Genomic DNA, 14668 nt, shown 5'->3' on the forward strand with positions numbered 1-14668 from the left:
AATTTGAATTAAAGCAACTCTGATCTATCACCCCATACCTATCAGATTGGCTAATATGACAGAAAAGGAAAATGACAAATGCTAAAAGAGATATGGGAAAAATGATCACTGTTGATGAAGTTGTATACTGATTCAGCCATTCTGTAGAGTAATTTGGAATTATGCCCAAAGGGCTATAAAACCATGCATACCTTTTGACGCAGCAATACCACTACTAGGTCCATATCCCAAAGAAATAAAAAATAAGAAGGAAAAGGACCTATATATACAAAAATATTTATTGAAGGCCTTTATGTGATGGCAAAGAACTGGAAATTGAGGGAATGCCATCAATTGGGGGATGGCTGAACAATTTGTTATATAAGATTGTGATGGAACACTATCATGCTATAAGAAATGACAAGCAGAATGCTCTCAGAAAAATCTAGAAGGACTTACATGAACTGATGCAAAGTGAAATGAGCAGAACCAGAATACTATATACAGAAACAGCAATATTGTATGATGATCAACTGTGAACGACAACTATTCTCAGCAATACAATGATCCAAGACAATTCTGAAGGACTTATGATGAAAAATGCTATCCATCTCTAGAGAAAGAATTCATATCAAAGCATAATTTTCCTTTTCTTTATTTATTTTTCTTGTTTTTTTTTTTAATCTGTGCTTTCTTTCACAACATGACTGACATGGAAACATGTTTTGCATGGCTACACACATGTATAACCTCTATCAAATTGCTTACCTGCTCGATAAGGGGAAGAGAACTTAGAACTCAAAAATTTTAAATGAATGTTAAAAATTATTTTACATTTAATTGGGGAAAAATAAGATATTAAATTTTAAAATGCATATCTTTGCTTCACACCTTCTCAATCTTACAGTGGCATGTGGAGACCCTCCTACAGTTGAACATGCCAGGACCTTTGGAAAGAAAAAGGACCGGTATGAAATAAATTCACTGGTCCGATACCAGTGCAAGGAGGGCTTTATCCAGCGCCATGTGCCCACAATCCGATGCCTACCTAGTGGACACTGGGAAGAGCCACAGATAGCCTGCATAGACTGTAAGTACTAGGTCTTTCTATTCACGCAATGCTTCCTTCCCCTCCCATGCTATTCTGGGAGGATAGCATTAAACATAGAGAGTTAAGGATTTCAGCATAAGTCAGCCTTCCTCCAGAATTTCTAGAAATTTACTCTTAAAAATGCATCAGTTTCTACTTAGAAAAAAAATAGGGGTAGGGAGTCATAGAAAAATATGATTATAGAAATAGAGCTCAAAGGGGATCTTAGAGGTCATCTAGGCCAATCCCTTCATTTTACAGATGAGTAGACTGAGGCCTAGACAGGATTAATGACTTGTACGAGGTTACACAGGCAGTAAGTAGCAGAGTCAGGACTGGAACCTAGAGACCATGATTCCAATCCCAATATTCTTTCCTCTACCAAGAAGTTTCTTGGAATCCCAGCTGCCTTCTTTGGCCCCAGGATCTGATAGTTCCATAAAGCTGAACAGAATCATATCGGGAATATATTATCCATGGGGGTTATCATGAAAAACAGATTATGACACAAAAGATGGAGGAGGTTTTCTACCTGTCTGTTAACTGTGGCTGAAACCTGTTAAGTCTGGTAGGTTTGGGGAAGAAGCAAAGCCCAGAGATCCTAGTGGAAGCTGACATCACCAAATAGAAGCCAGGACCAAAGGGAGTGAACTAGATGGGAGAAAACTATCAATGGCATTAGATGAGGCTTGCCCTGTTCTCCCTCTACTGAGTAATCACTGTGCCCTCCTCCCATTCCACAGCTGCCACCTACAAGCGACGACTATTTATTTAAGGCGGAACTCTCAGCCTCAGCAGAGCAACGTCCACAGCACAGCCCACAAGACCGTAAATTCCCCCCCAGAGAGCCAAAAAGGACAGAATGAACCGCCAGACCTTACGGAACTGACACTATTTCATGGAGTCATTGTCACCTTCTTGTTGCTTTCTGTCATATAAGGAATTACATTAAAAAGGAAAAAAAAACCCACATCATGTATATACCCACCCCCAAAAATCATCCCCCAAAATATTTTCTTTTCTTTTCACAAAGCACTAATGCAAAAAACTAGATTCCAGACACATATTTTCCCCCCACAGTGTGAGTTTGGGTACATTTCTTCAATTTCATGTTGTGCCTATTTCAGGGACCAGGGCAGGGATGGGGGGAGGAGGGTTCAAGGGGAGGGGGTTAAGTTAAATAAAGAAGATTATTTTTTGTTTCCTGATTTTATCCAAGAACAATGTAATTATTTGTTATTTAATCTCCAAGAAGGGCTAGCAGAGGGAGAGGGAGAGTGGGATCATGTGGATGTTCCAGAGCCAGAGGACTTGGAGAATGCTGTGCTAGGGAACTGTAGTTGAATGTATCAGAAGTGAAGGGGGTAGAAGGGGTAGGGGGTCTGTGATAAGGGCAGGAGTCAGAGGGGAGGGAGAAGAAGGAAGAAGGTGCATGGGGAGGGCAAGAAGGAAGGAGAAGCTCAAAGGAGGATGGGTTCTGGGGCTGGTTCCACTCTATGACTAATTAGCTTCTCTGGCTTCCTCTCACCACCAAATTGCCGTCACAGCCAGTGTCACAGCAGGGCTGGGGGGCACTCCTGATCCAAGGTTTGAACGTCACCCCCCGGGACCGTGCAGGCCACCATGGTTCCGTGCACCTATTTATATTTTTGAAAACTGACAATGATGATAATAAAAAAAAATTGGAAGAGTCCTTTTTTTTCCTTATAATTTAAGGGATGGCGCCGGAGAAATAAGAGCTTACTGAAGGGACATTTGGGGAAATGGAAAGGCTTTTTGGCTAACTCCTCAAAGGTTATAAATTGTTTTTGTTCAAAGGAAACTTGGAATTAGGTGTATTATAGCAAGCTGCTATAAACCATATACAGTAAAAACCTACTGTGGTTTATCCTTATCAAAATGATTTCTGTAGGACCACTGATTTAGAGGAAAAGAGATGTTAGGGGTCATCCCCAAAGTTACAGATAAGGAAACTGAGGCTAACATGATGGAGTGTGTATGTGTGTATACGCATGTTTGTGTGTCTTCATGGATTCATGTTATACTCAGATCAAGAAGCAAGACTAAGGTGAGAGCTTGTGAACTGGGCTTTATACAGTGCTCTGGAAGCAATGTACTCAAGGAAATTGGTATATGCACTTGGAGGGGGTACATGGAAAGGATTAGACACCAAGAAGAAAATGGGGGAGAAATCACAGAGGACTATATGCAGTGAATGGAGATCAGAATTTTAATCCATCCTTCACATTTGATTTCTAGGACCCACGAAAGGTAAGTGGGGGAGAGCACAGAGGGAAGACCCTCCAATTGGTCTTAGAAATCCTCAGGCCTGAGTCTGAAGTAGAGCACTGGCCACACTTGGTTCTCTGCTTGAACCTCTCCATCTCTAATTTTTTTTTACCATAATCCAGAAGCGGGAATTCCTATATAAATTTATCCCTTCCACATCATGACTTTGCCATGGAGATTTCAATATATCCCAGATCAGCATAAGAAATTAAACTGGGATTTTAGGGAAGTTTTGCAGAAGCCGCAGATGATGCATTAAGGCCAACAGATGACACAGAAAAAGTTTAGAAACTCAGAAATGCATAAAATAAATGTATAGTATTGTATAATATCAACATATTTTATCTTTTAATACCATAATTATTCAGACTTCTTCTCTGGTACTAAGGAAGGGCCAAAAAAAATTTAATTTTCTAGATCAAAGGGGTGCCATGTCCCTAATCCCTGTAATGTGGAAGGGATAACTATAGTATTATTTGTCTCCAGGAGCAGAGGGTAGGTCTGTAATGAGACCCTCAGAGTTGCAGCTCTGGGTGAAATTGTAATAAAAACAAATCTGACCCTAGAATCCAGCTTCCAGCAGCAACAAAGATTCACTAAGACAGCAGGGGCTTTCCCTTCTTACTCTTCACTTCAGATTCATTTCTTTGTTTCACAAATTTATTGGATGCATTTAAGAAAACATTTCCATGGCAGCAGCCCCCTACTGAGGGGAGCAGTAATTCTCCCACACTTTCCCCACCTATTGCCAACAAACACGTAGGCAACCTGATTCTTTCTCTTATTTCTCCCCACAGTCATACCTGACCACGGAGCAAGAGCTCCGTCAAAAACAAAAAATACAGAGACAAAGAGAGGAAAAAGGACCGAGAAGGAACTAGAATTGGTTTAAAAAGTCATAGCACCATTTATACTTCTTGGAAAACACGGACCTAGTGGCTGTTCTCCAAACAGGAAACAGAAAATGGGAATGAGACACAAAAATCCTTGGATTAGGCAAAGATGTGGAGCGTGGGATGCTGTTTGGTGCATCAGCCTCTTGGAAGAACTGATTTGGACTCACCTGAACAAAAATGGTCCCCAATGAAAAGGGAGGAGAGAAGGAAAAGTGTGAGAAGCACAAGGCCAAGTTAGCAAGAGCTGTCCAGATTCTTGATTTTAGAGTCCCCTGTCTTGCTGTATGTCAACATAAGATGGATAGGGACCCCCCTGAATCTGTCCTTTCCTTTCACATAAGAAATAGCCCCCACCTCCACCAACAGAAAGAAAATGGAGAACCCAGGGTACTTTTAAAGAACTGTCAACTAAGAGATTAGAAATCTGGGTTCAAATTCCAGCTCTAGCATAACTTGCTGTGTGACCTTAGACAAGTCACTTCCCTTCTCTGGGACTCCATTTCCTCATCCATAAAATGACACAACTGGACTAGATGATCTCTGAAGTTTCTTCTAGCTTTAAGATTCTATGCTCCTACCTAGTATCCAGGCTGAGAGATGGAGCCCAGAGGTAAGAAAGGCATGTGAAAAGGCATGTCTTAGGAAAATTCAATTTCCTCTTTTGGTTTTAAAAAAACATATAATAAAAAATATTATTGCTTAGACAAATTGTTGAAAAATGTAAAAAGTCATCTAAATCTCTTCAAACCTCAGGGAAAATGAGACTTTCAATAAATACACCAGCCCTGAGGGGGAGCAGGGGGAAGGAGGGGAAAAAAAAAAGGAGAGGGAGCAAGGCCAGGGCCAAGGGAGGCCAGCCCCTTAGCCCTGGCTCTGTTGGTAACAATAAACCCCATATTTCCGGCTCTCTTTGTCAGGGAAGCCAAAGCTTCGCACACCAGGATCAAGGGATCCACAGTTAGGCCGGGGATGGGTGACAGGGTAGCGGACACTGCCATCAGCCAGCCAGCCTGCATCACAACGGTCTAGGCCATAGAACTTCCAAGCCACAAAGAGCTGCCCCACCTTGGCAATGCGGGCCCCATCCTCCTCACAGGCCTCTTCTGCCTCAGCCAGCGTCATCTTCTCTGGGTACTCTAAATAATATACCCACCCTGTGGGGAGATGGGGGTAGAGCCATGAGCATTTTTGTTCATAGTTCATTTTGATTTAGTAAGCACTTATTAAATACCTACTCTATGAAGAGCACACTGAGGAAGCTACAAAGTTTAGATAGAGGGGCAAATGAGATAATATTTGTGTTTGGTAAAGCACTTTGCAAACCTTAAAGTCCTTTATCAATGCCCTTTATTAAACATCATCATCATTATTATTATTACTCCAACAAATCTACAAACATTTTTTAAGTGTCTTACTATGTGCCAGGCATTGTGTTACGTGTAGGTGATGCAAAGAAAAACAGAAGACAGTCCTAACTCTCAAAGGGTTCCCCAGATTGGGGAAACAACATTCAAATAGCAATGTACAAACAAGATATATAGCTAGATATAGATCTAGATGTAGATATACACACATATCTTTCTAAATGTATATATTCCTATAGCTATCTAAATATGTATTTCGATGTAGATATTTCTATATATACACACATATATAAATATGTGACTCTCTCTCTATATATAATATACATGATTCTTTGATCTCTGATTCTATGATTCTGATTTAGTAGGTAGAGACCCCTGGCACAGTCTCTGGGCTGAATTTCCCATGCTACAGCATGACCAATGTCAGCTCACCCCCACACCCATCTCTGATCTGATCCAGGAAAGTCTCCTCAGAGACCTATGACCAGACAAATGCAGAGGAAAGCTGAGGATCTCCCAGGGGACACCCACCTGTCACAGAGGAAGAAAAGCAGAAGACGTCGTAGCGGTGCAGTCTCTTGTGACGTTCCCCGTAGCTGCGGATCCCGGGTGCTAGGCCATGCCCCCCGCATGGCTGCCGCGGCAGGGTGATAGGATACTGCACAGTTCCATCCAGCAGCCAACCTGCATTGCACCAATCCAGTCCTTCTTCCCAGGCCCTGAATAGCTGCTCAAAGGAGGCCATCACAGCATCTTGTTTCTCACAGGCCAGCTGTGCCTCATGGAAGTTGAGCTGATAGCGACCATGGGGCGGCTGGTAGGGAAACACTACACCTGGCAAGCAGAAGTAAAAGAGAGGACGAGGAGTCATGACCAAAGGGAGAATCGGATGGATGAGTCAGGACTGGCTTCTGAAGAAAGCGAGCCTGAGGTCAGGATGGCTAGGAGGTCCTTGTGAACTATCTGAGCAAGAAACTGCTCCACAAATGGCAGAGGAAGGGAGAAAAGCTTTACTCTTTATACTATATATTAGTGGAATGTATTGGAAGTGAAGGAGTGAGAAGGGGTAGGTATCTATGATACAAGCAAATATGAAGCAAAAAGAAACCAGTGGAGAGAGTGAAATGGGAGAAAGTACATGGGGAGAATAATAGAGAAGGAGAGAAAGAAGAAATGCTAAAAGGATGATGGGTTATGGTTCTGTCTCAGCCCTGAGAATCTCTAGGCCCCAAGAAAGGCCTCCATTGAGTGATCAGATCAGGAATCCTGTGTTGGCAGCTTTCACATCCCAGCTGGAGGGTAGAGTCAGCCCTCATTCTCTAGCCCTACGGCTCCAGTGACCTCTTTAGGTAGGTAACTTTTGTTCTTTTCTAGGAAGCAGCAGGGGGCCATCAGCAGTGGCCTAAGACCCTAGAAACTCTGCTTAGTGCCCTCATCTCTGAGGAATCTGCATGACCTTTATTTGGCTTTCCACCCCAAGCTTCAGGTTACATCCTAGAGTTAGAAATTTGAACAGCTAGACAAGCCTAAGGCAGCACACACCAGGGATAGGATGTGTGGATTGGGGAGGAAAGGAGGTTTGGGTGAGGGGATGGAAAAGATAAAGGTTACTTTCTCATCTCACAGCTTGTCTGGTCCTCAACCACACAGCCCACACATCTGTCCCCCAGCTACTTAATTTTCTCTTATCCCATCAAATATTCTCTCCTCTCCTATCTACGGCTTTGAGTCTATCCCCTCCCAGCTCCTTAATCACCCCATTTCCACTTACCTCTGGCACCACCTATTCTCATCCCCTCACTATCCCCTATGCCACAAAGTGCGATATAAATGCTAGCTGTTGTTGTTGCTAGCTATGGGGGAGGGGGGCGGACATGCATTGGCAGGGACTGACACACTAAGAATATAGCTAACTACTAGAAAGAGCATGAGATTAGGCGTCAGGAGACCTGGGTTTGAAACCTATGTAAGTCTGGGCAAATCATTTCATTTCTCTATGTGGGACTCAGTTTCCTCATCTATAAAATGAAAGGGGTGAACTAAATAATCTTTAGGGTCCCTTCAAACCCATGATACTCTGAAAACAGTCCTACCCTAGGAGCAGAGAGGATTAAACCATACCCATCCCTTTCCCCATGTCCCCTATCCCAATACTACACCTCTCTCTATTTCTGTGTCTCTGTCTCTGTCTCTGTCTCTCTCCCTGCCCCCACAGTTGCTCACCCCTCAGTTCCAGCTCCACCACACCACTCTCATCTTCCAGCCCATCAATGACCTCACATCGATAGCGTCCATAGTCCTGTAGGCGCAGGTCACGGATCACCAAGGAGACATCCTGCTCTTTCTCTTGTAAAAGATGAACACGACCTCGAAACTCCCCAAAGCTTCGGTGCCTCAGCCCAATGGCCACCAGCACATCTCGCTCAGGGGCCCCATTATCCCCCAGTTTCCACCACTTGATCCGGACAGGACGAGAGGAGGTCAGTGCCGGTTCATAGTGGTAGCGGCAGGGCAGGGTCACATTGGCACCTCGGTGAGTAAACAAGGGATCCTCAGGTGTCTCTACCACCAACTTCACCCCATTGAAGAAACCTTTTGGGAGAGATGGGAATCCAAGGTGAGGAATTATCTAAGGCCAGTGTCAAGGGGCAAGATGTCCCTAGGTATTTATCACACTCATACATTTACAACCACAACTCACATCCTAAATTAGAGCAACTAAAGGTCTAAGGAAACATCTCAAAAGTTCCTAAAAAAAGACAATCTGCAAACTTAACCCAGAAGGAGAGAGAATAAATGTACCTCTTTTCATCTTTCATCTTTGCACAAGTGGGAGAGTATTAGTACAGAACTTTGTATGTACTATCAGGCCTGACAGATTTGTTAGTTTTTCTAAACTGTTTTTTCCCCTCTTATTTTTGTTCCAAGGGATGGCTCTCTCTGAGGTGACAGGAGAACAACAAAACAAAAAGTTATCAATAAAATTATAAACAAAATCTATAACAAAAGAAAAGAAAAAGAAAAAAGATGTTCAACCCAACCTTGTAACTAAAAATAGGAATGATTATTTTTGGTGGGGAGGAGTCAACCAGAAGAAGCCACCTCTCAGGCCAGTCCCAGCCCAGGGCCAGGACACATTGAACAAACATCCTCCTAATGGCAAACATACCCCCCCCCAAAGTATTAGCCAATCACTAGCTCCACAGAGTTGGTGTCAATAACTAGCTTCCCTTCTTACCTGGAAGAGAGTGGAAGAAAAAAGCTAAGGACAAGCTACACCTTCAGCCCAACCTAAAGGCTAAAGAGTTGCCCATGAACTGTGAGAAAAATGAATTTTTATTTTAAAAAAATAGAGGCCCAACAGTAAAATATTCATAGCAACACTTCTGTGGTGGCAAAGAATTGGAAACAAAGTAGATCCCCGTTGATTGGGAAAAAATAGAATCAAAGTGTGATGCTCGCATGTGATCTATGAGTTCTCAAACTTTTTGTTCAAAGGGCTGAAAAGTTCATTGGCAACACTACCACTACGGGAGAGTCAAGAAACTCTAGTATTCACAGTTTCCCTTAAGCAAGAGCAGCTGTTTTTGTTGAGCTCTCTGCAAGTTCAAGGTTGATGCATTTTGAGGTTAGTACATACAAATAATAGGCAGGTTTTGTTTATTTTATGAATACTGTGCTTTGCCATACTACACGTGGTGGGTGGATTAGCAAAAAGGAATTAGAAAAAATTATTTCAAATTTTTCTTTTTTCTGCATTAATATAACATCCAAAATTTCATGGCACACCCAATGGAACTCACAGTACATCCTTTGAGAATTACCAGTGTAATACAATAGTATTGCACTGTTAAGAAATAGTGAGAGGAAAAATTTCAGAGAAATCTGGGAAGCCTTTTTATTTTTGTAAACTGATGCAAAACCTAGGACAGCAATATGCTGTCATCATACAACACTGAAAAGACAAACAACTTTGAATTTTTAAGAACTCTGAACCATATGTGATGTCTGTTAAGATCTAAATTAAAACATTTTTTTAAAAGTAAGTTCCTTGAAAGGAGGGATTGTTTTTGCTTTCTTTGTATCCCTAGTGCAGTGACCACAATATTTGTGTTGTCATTTTCCAGTCATTTCCAACTCTTCATGATCCCATTTGGGGTTTTCTTGGCAGAGATACTGGCATGTTTTGCTGTTTCCTTCTCCAGCTCATTTTACAGAAGAGGAAACTGAGACAAATAGGGTGAAGTGACTTAACCAGGGTTGCACAGTTAGTAAGTGTCTGAGGCCAAATTTGAACTCAGGAAGATGAGTCTTCCCCATCTTCAGACCCAAACCTCTGTGCACTATGGTGCCACCTAGTTTCCAGACCAGGCTATAGTTAAGCATTTAATAAGAGTTTGCTGATTGGTTAAACATTCAAAATTGAGGTCCCCTGCCTTGGTGGCATACCCACCTTCTCCGTTGCCATTTCTGTAGCTTCTGTCATTCATCACATTTCCATAGTAGAAACCATTGTAGAAAGGGAGTCCAGGACAGCCGTAGGGCAACAGGAACACAATCAAAAACACCAGCAGCATTTCTCATCCAGAGAAATTCAACTGCTCTTGCCTAAGGGGTGAGGGCTCCAAAAGAGTCAGCTGAAAAAAGAGCGTATGGGTTTGACTGAGAGAATGACTCCACTGGGAGAGGAATACAGGACACATCCTTATGGACGTCTAGACAGGTTGGGTCAAGCAACAGAGGCCCAGTTAAGAGTCCTACCTCGACCATAGACAAGACAGCCTCTCTGAACTTTCTCAGCCCATGAAAAATTGCCTTGCTGATGACTCTACAGCCACAAAGAAACCAGAATCCATGTAGCCTCTCCTCCCATTTCTTAGCCCTGGGTGGTAAGCTAAGCCTTTCATGTCTTGCTTAACCCTGAGTCTGGCCTCCCTGCTGAGAAAGATTGGCAGCCAGCCCTCCCCACCCCTTCAGGCTGAGTGTGGTCCAGCTGGCTGCCCCAATGAACTATGCCCTGTCTGTCAGGCAGTCTGCTAGAGGGAACATACTTTGGTCCTCCTGCAGGACCTGGGTCTCTGACTCCATTTACCCCCAAATTCTTCCCTACCCGACAGTTTGACTAGAGCCATAAGGATCCTCTTCAGCGGACTCAGGGAATGAATCCCTATCTCTTTCCCACCTGATGGATATATTGGATTCTCCACAGTTCATCAATCAATAAACATTCATTGAGTGCCTACTGTGTGCCGGGCGCTATGCTAAGTGCTGGGGATACAAAAAGAGGTTAAAAAAAAAAGTTCCTGCGTTCATGGAGTCAAGATTGCAGGGAACATGAAGCAGAGTTCTGCACCCTGTTTCATGTTCCCGGTGGCATCCATAAGACATAATCAATCAACCCGCATTTGTTAAATACAGACTATGTGCCCTAAACTGTTCTAGGTGCTTTGGAGTTCATATGCAACTACACAGAACCAGGAAGCAACAGCTGCAGGGAATGTAAGAGAAAAAAAGGACTTAGTTTCGTTCTGAATCAACAGAAGTTTACATTTAGACAGGGCTTTAATAAGGTCTATGTAATGGCCAATGAGGGCCCAGACTTGGGAGGAAGCCCAGTGGAACCATGCAGATGTTTGGTGAGCTTGTTTCCGGAATGATGCAAAGATGAAAGACCTGAGTTGTATACTTTAGAGCACTCACAGGTATTCTCTAACTCTTCCCTGACTGCATAACTGAGAGTGTATACCAAAGGCTCCAATGGAGAAGCTCATGCTTTTCCTTCCTGTTCCACACAAGGAATAAGGATAATTCTCTCAACTCTGGAGTATGTGGCCTTCTTGGCAAGCCCATATCTGGGAATGGAGCTTCTTTTGTCAGAGGGCTTTGTAAGAGCTAGAAGGATTGGAAGAGCCACCTCAGCCCTTTCGGGAGAGTAAGATCCAACTGAAAGTGGCAGCTACAAACATTCTTCCTACCACTGAGTTTACTTCTAGACGTGGCAGGGCTGACAGACGAGTTCCCTGAGTTCATCTCAGCTGCAACATCAACTCACACCTGGGCTAAGTCAAGCATGTCACTCCTCAGGAATGCCACCTTCCCAAGCTTGGCCACTGGATCTCTGATGACTCCTCCAACTGTGGACTATGGGGATCTTTGGAATACACTTTTGGTTCCAACTCAGCCACCAGCCAACCAAAAGCCCCCTCTTTGCCATTACTGAGCAGACAGAAAACAGCGGAGAGCTGGGACCATCATCACACATTTCCAGAAGCAAACTCATCAGTCATCCACATGGTCTCATGAGCATGGTCCTTGGATTAGACCCTCATCAGCCAGTTCTCTATCACATTCTAAAAGAATTTTCCTCACAACATACCTGTGCTGTTACTCTCTTCCCCATCTGACAGATGACAACTGAACTGTAACTCAGAAGGTTGTGACTAAAGATTTTCAAACCCCTTAAGTAGTAAGAATGAAACCTGAACCCAAGTTTCCTTACTTCCAATCATCTAAAGTGACAAGTGATTGGGTACCATTTGCTTAATGATGGTTCAGTCTCCTCTGTCAGGCAGCCTGCCTTCCCATCCAGGTTCACCATTCTTTCTATTACCCTCTGATATCTCTCCTACCTTGGCTCCCCATTTTTCTCCTCTCTCATTTCTTTAGCTCCAGGCTGGAGACAAGAGTGGGTTTTAATATTCTAAATCTAAATTAGTGTATGTAATCCCTTGATTTAGCCAGAATATACACTGGAGAGGCTGACTAGCATAGTAGAAATAATCCTAAATAGGGAAGTAAAAGACCTGGGCTTCCATCCCAGTTTTGCCATCAAGGTTAGGCCTTGGGCAAGTAATTACACCTCTCGACTTCAGCTGGCTCATTTGTAAAAGAAAAGTGTTGGACTGGATGATCTGGAAAGTTCCTTCCAGATTTTGTACTCTTGAGATTCCAAAGCTGAGAGATAGAAATACTTTTCTGCCTACACAAGGTCACTGGAGAACACTCCTTTCTTAACCTTGCTCTCATGGACTCCATTCCACACTCCCCATATCCTTTTGTTCAGCTCATGTCCTGTATCCCGTTGAACAAAAGAGCCCAAGGAGCAGGCACACAATATCCTGCTCTTCCCTGCCACTGGAGGCCAATTTGAACAAGGAGAGCCCAGGATTCAGCCCAATTATGAATCACTCAGAGAAAGAAACCGGAGCACCGGGTTGATTCCCAAAACTGTTCCGATCTTCCCGGCATCCTTTAGACTGAGGATAAAACCACTTCCTAGAATATTAGAACTGGAAAGTACCTTAGAGATTAACAATCCCCTCATTTTATAGCTACGATTTTTAGAGTACTTTAAGGTTGGCAAAGTACTTCACAAATGTTATCTCATTTGATCCTCACTATAAACTCTGAGGAAGGAGATATTAATATTCCCATTTCACAGATGAGGAAACTGAGGCTGAGAGAGGCTAAGGGACTTGTCCAAGGGCGTGCAGCTAGTAAGCATCTGAGGCAGGATTCCAACTCAGGCCTTCCTGACTGAAGCCCTATCCACTGAGCCACCTAGCCACCTCTTGTCCAAAGTCACACAGCTGGTTAGTGGCAAAGTTAGGAGAAGAACCAATGTCTACTGAGTGCCTATGTGCCTTTCATCACACTTTAATGCAACAGAGCATACTGGGGGGCAAGGAAAGTCATATCCAGACCTTAACTGATGTGGCTTGGCCATAAGCAGACTCTCCCCTCAATTAAGGGGAAAGAAATTAAGGCCAGCCAACAGGGTCATTTCCAGCAACAGCACCCCCCACCCCCAGCTGTTCTCAGGTTCCCCCAAATGACTGAAGGTAGCCCTCATATGGTAACTGGTCCCAATCCTAAGTGGCAAGGCAAAATTCTGTTTACATTGTTAAATATAGTGTTTCACATTCCCTCCCATCACATAACTCTTAGTTTTTCAAATTTAAAATCTTCCCTTGGTTTCTGGATTTTCCTGTACCAACTTAGAATTTTGGAGGAGGAGAAGAAGAAAAAGAGGAGGAGGAAGAGAAACTAGACAGATAGATAGATAGACAGCATTTACATAGCACTTAAAGATTTACAAAGTGCTTTATAAGTATTAGTAGAAAGAATTTAGATTTGGAAATCTAGGTTTAATTCTAAGTTCTAATGGTTTCTACTTGTGTGATCATGGGAAAGTCACTTACTCTCTCTTTGCCTCCATTTCCCTTTCTGTAAAATGAGGATGATGAGATGACCCTTCTATCTCTGGATCTATATTCCTGTGATCTATGGCTTTAAACCAAGTATCTTCTGTTATCCAGGTGTTTGCACATCCCCATATTACCAGCAGAGGGTGCCATGCACCTACCAGGCTTCTCAACAGCCTCCAGCCCCCAGGGCTCTGGGATAGGAATTTGACATCTGTGCCCCCTGTTTGGACGAGGTTTATAAGTTCCTTTGAAATTGCCACTATCAGTCAAGGGAATGTGGAAGCAGGAGGTGAGCTGAGAGGGCAATCGCAATCCCTCCTGACATTCCCTGTGCACTCACCCTGAGTCCCACAAAGGCACAAGAGCCTCCCCCTAATATATCAGGAAAGCCTCTTCCTTCAAGGGCTAGATGCCCTGATCCCCAAGATCTTCCAGGCTACAGAGAGTTCATTAGATAAACCTCTGCTTATCTAATAGATTTGTCTGCCCCTAGAAACATTCCAGGGACCTCCCACCAAGTCCCACTTTCTGACAGAGATGAGATTTCTTGGCCCTCTTCTCCCCTAATGCCCCACAGAACAATCCGCCTGCCCCTCCCACTGCTGGAGGGCACTCCAGGAGAGGGGCCAGAGAAGCTGGGGAAGAGTGAGGCTGTATTCTCTGCTTTGCTCTGGCTCTGGGTCAGTTTCACTCACATTTGCTCTCACTCTCTTATTTCTTCAAATAGCCAACAGGGTCATTTACAGCAGCAGCACCCCCCCCCCCCCCCCCCCCCCCCCCTTTTTGGTTGCTACCCGCGACTGAAGGTAGTCCTCACATGGTAACTGGTCCCAATACTACCAA

At 43.5% G+C, this 14668-nt stretch overlaps 2 protein-coding genes across 3 annotated transcripts in view; one reads left to right on the forward strand and one right to left on the reverse strand.

Annotated features, from left to right (window-relative positions):
- The window catches only part of ACAN (aggrecan), an 85041-nt gene extending 82814 nt beyond the window's left edge, over positions 1 to 2227 (forward strand). Inside the window, 3 exon segments of the mRNA XM_069098565.1 lie at positions 887 to 1069; positions 1813 to 1835; positions 1838 to 2227. Of these exon segments, the coding sequence (XP_068954666.1) occupies positions 887 to 1069; positions 1813 to 1835; positions 1838 to 2008 (377 nt within the window). The 3' untranslated portion in view covers positions 2009 to 2227.
- A 252-nt stretch (positions 2228 to 2479) lies between these two features.
- The window catches only part of HAPLN3 (hyaluronan and proteoglycan link protein 3), a 12817-nt gene continuing 628 nt past the window's right edge, over positions 2480 to 14668 (reverse strand). For both annotated transcript variants that reach the window (XM_069098563.1, XM_069098564.1), the window contains 4 exons: positions 10072 to 10255; positions 7842 to 8210; positions 6150 to 6452; positions 2480 to 5408 (listed from right to left, as the gene is read on the reverse strand). In XM_069098563.1, coding sequence (XP_068954664.1) covers positions 5116 to 5408; positions 6150 to 6452; positions 7842 to 8210; positions 10072 to 10195 — 1089 coding nt within the window. In that variant the 5' untranslated portion in view covers positions 10196 to 10255 and the 3' untranslated portion in view covers positions 2480 to 5115. The remainder of the gene's footprint in view (positions 5409 to 6149; positions 6453 to 7841; positions 8211 to 10071; positions 10256 to 14668) is intronic.

Source organism: Petaurus breviceps, unplaced genomic scaffold (genome assembly GCF_028583685.1).
Source record: "Petaurus breviceps papuanus isolate PSGF00001 unplaced genomic scaffold, PetGlider_PUasm1.0 37, whole genome shotgun sequence".
Lineage (NCBI taxonomy): Eukaryota > Metazoa > Chordata > Mammalia > Diprotodontia > Petauridae > Petaurus > Petaurus breviceps.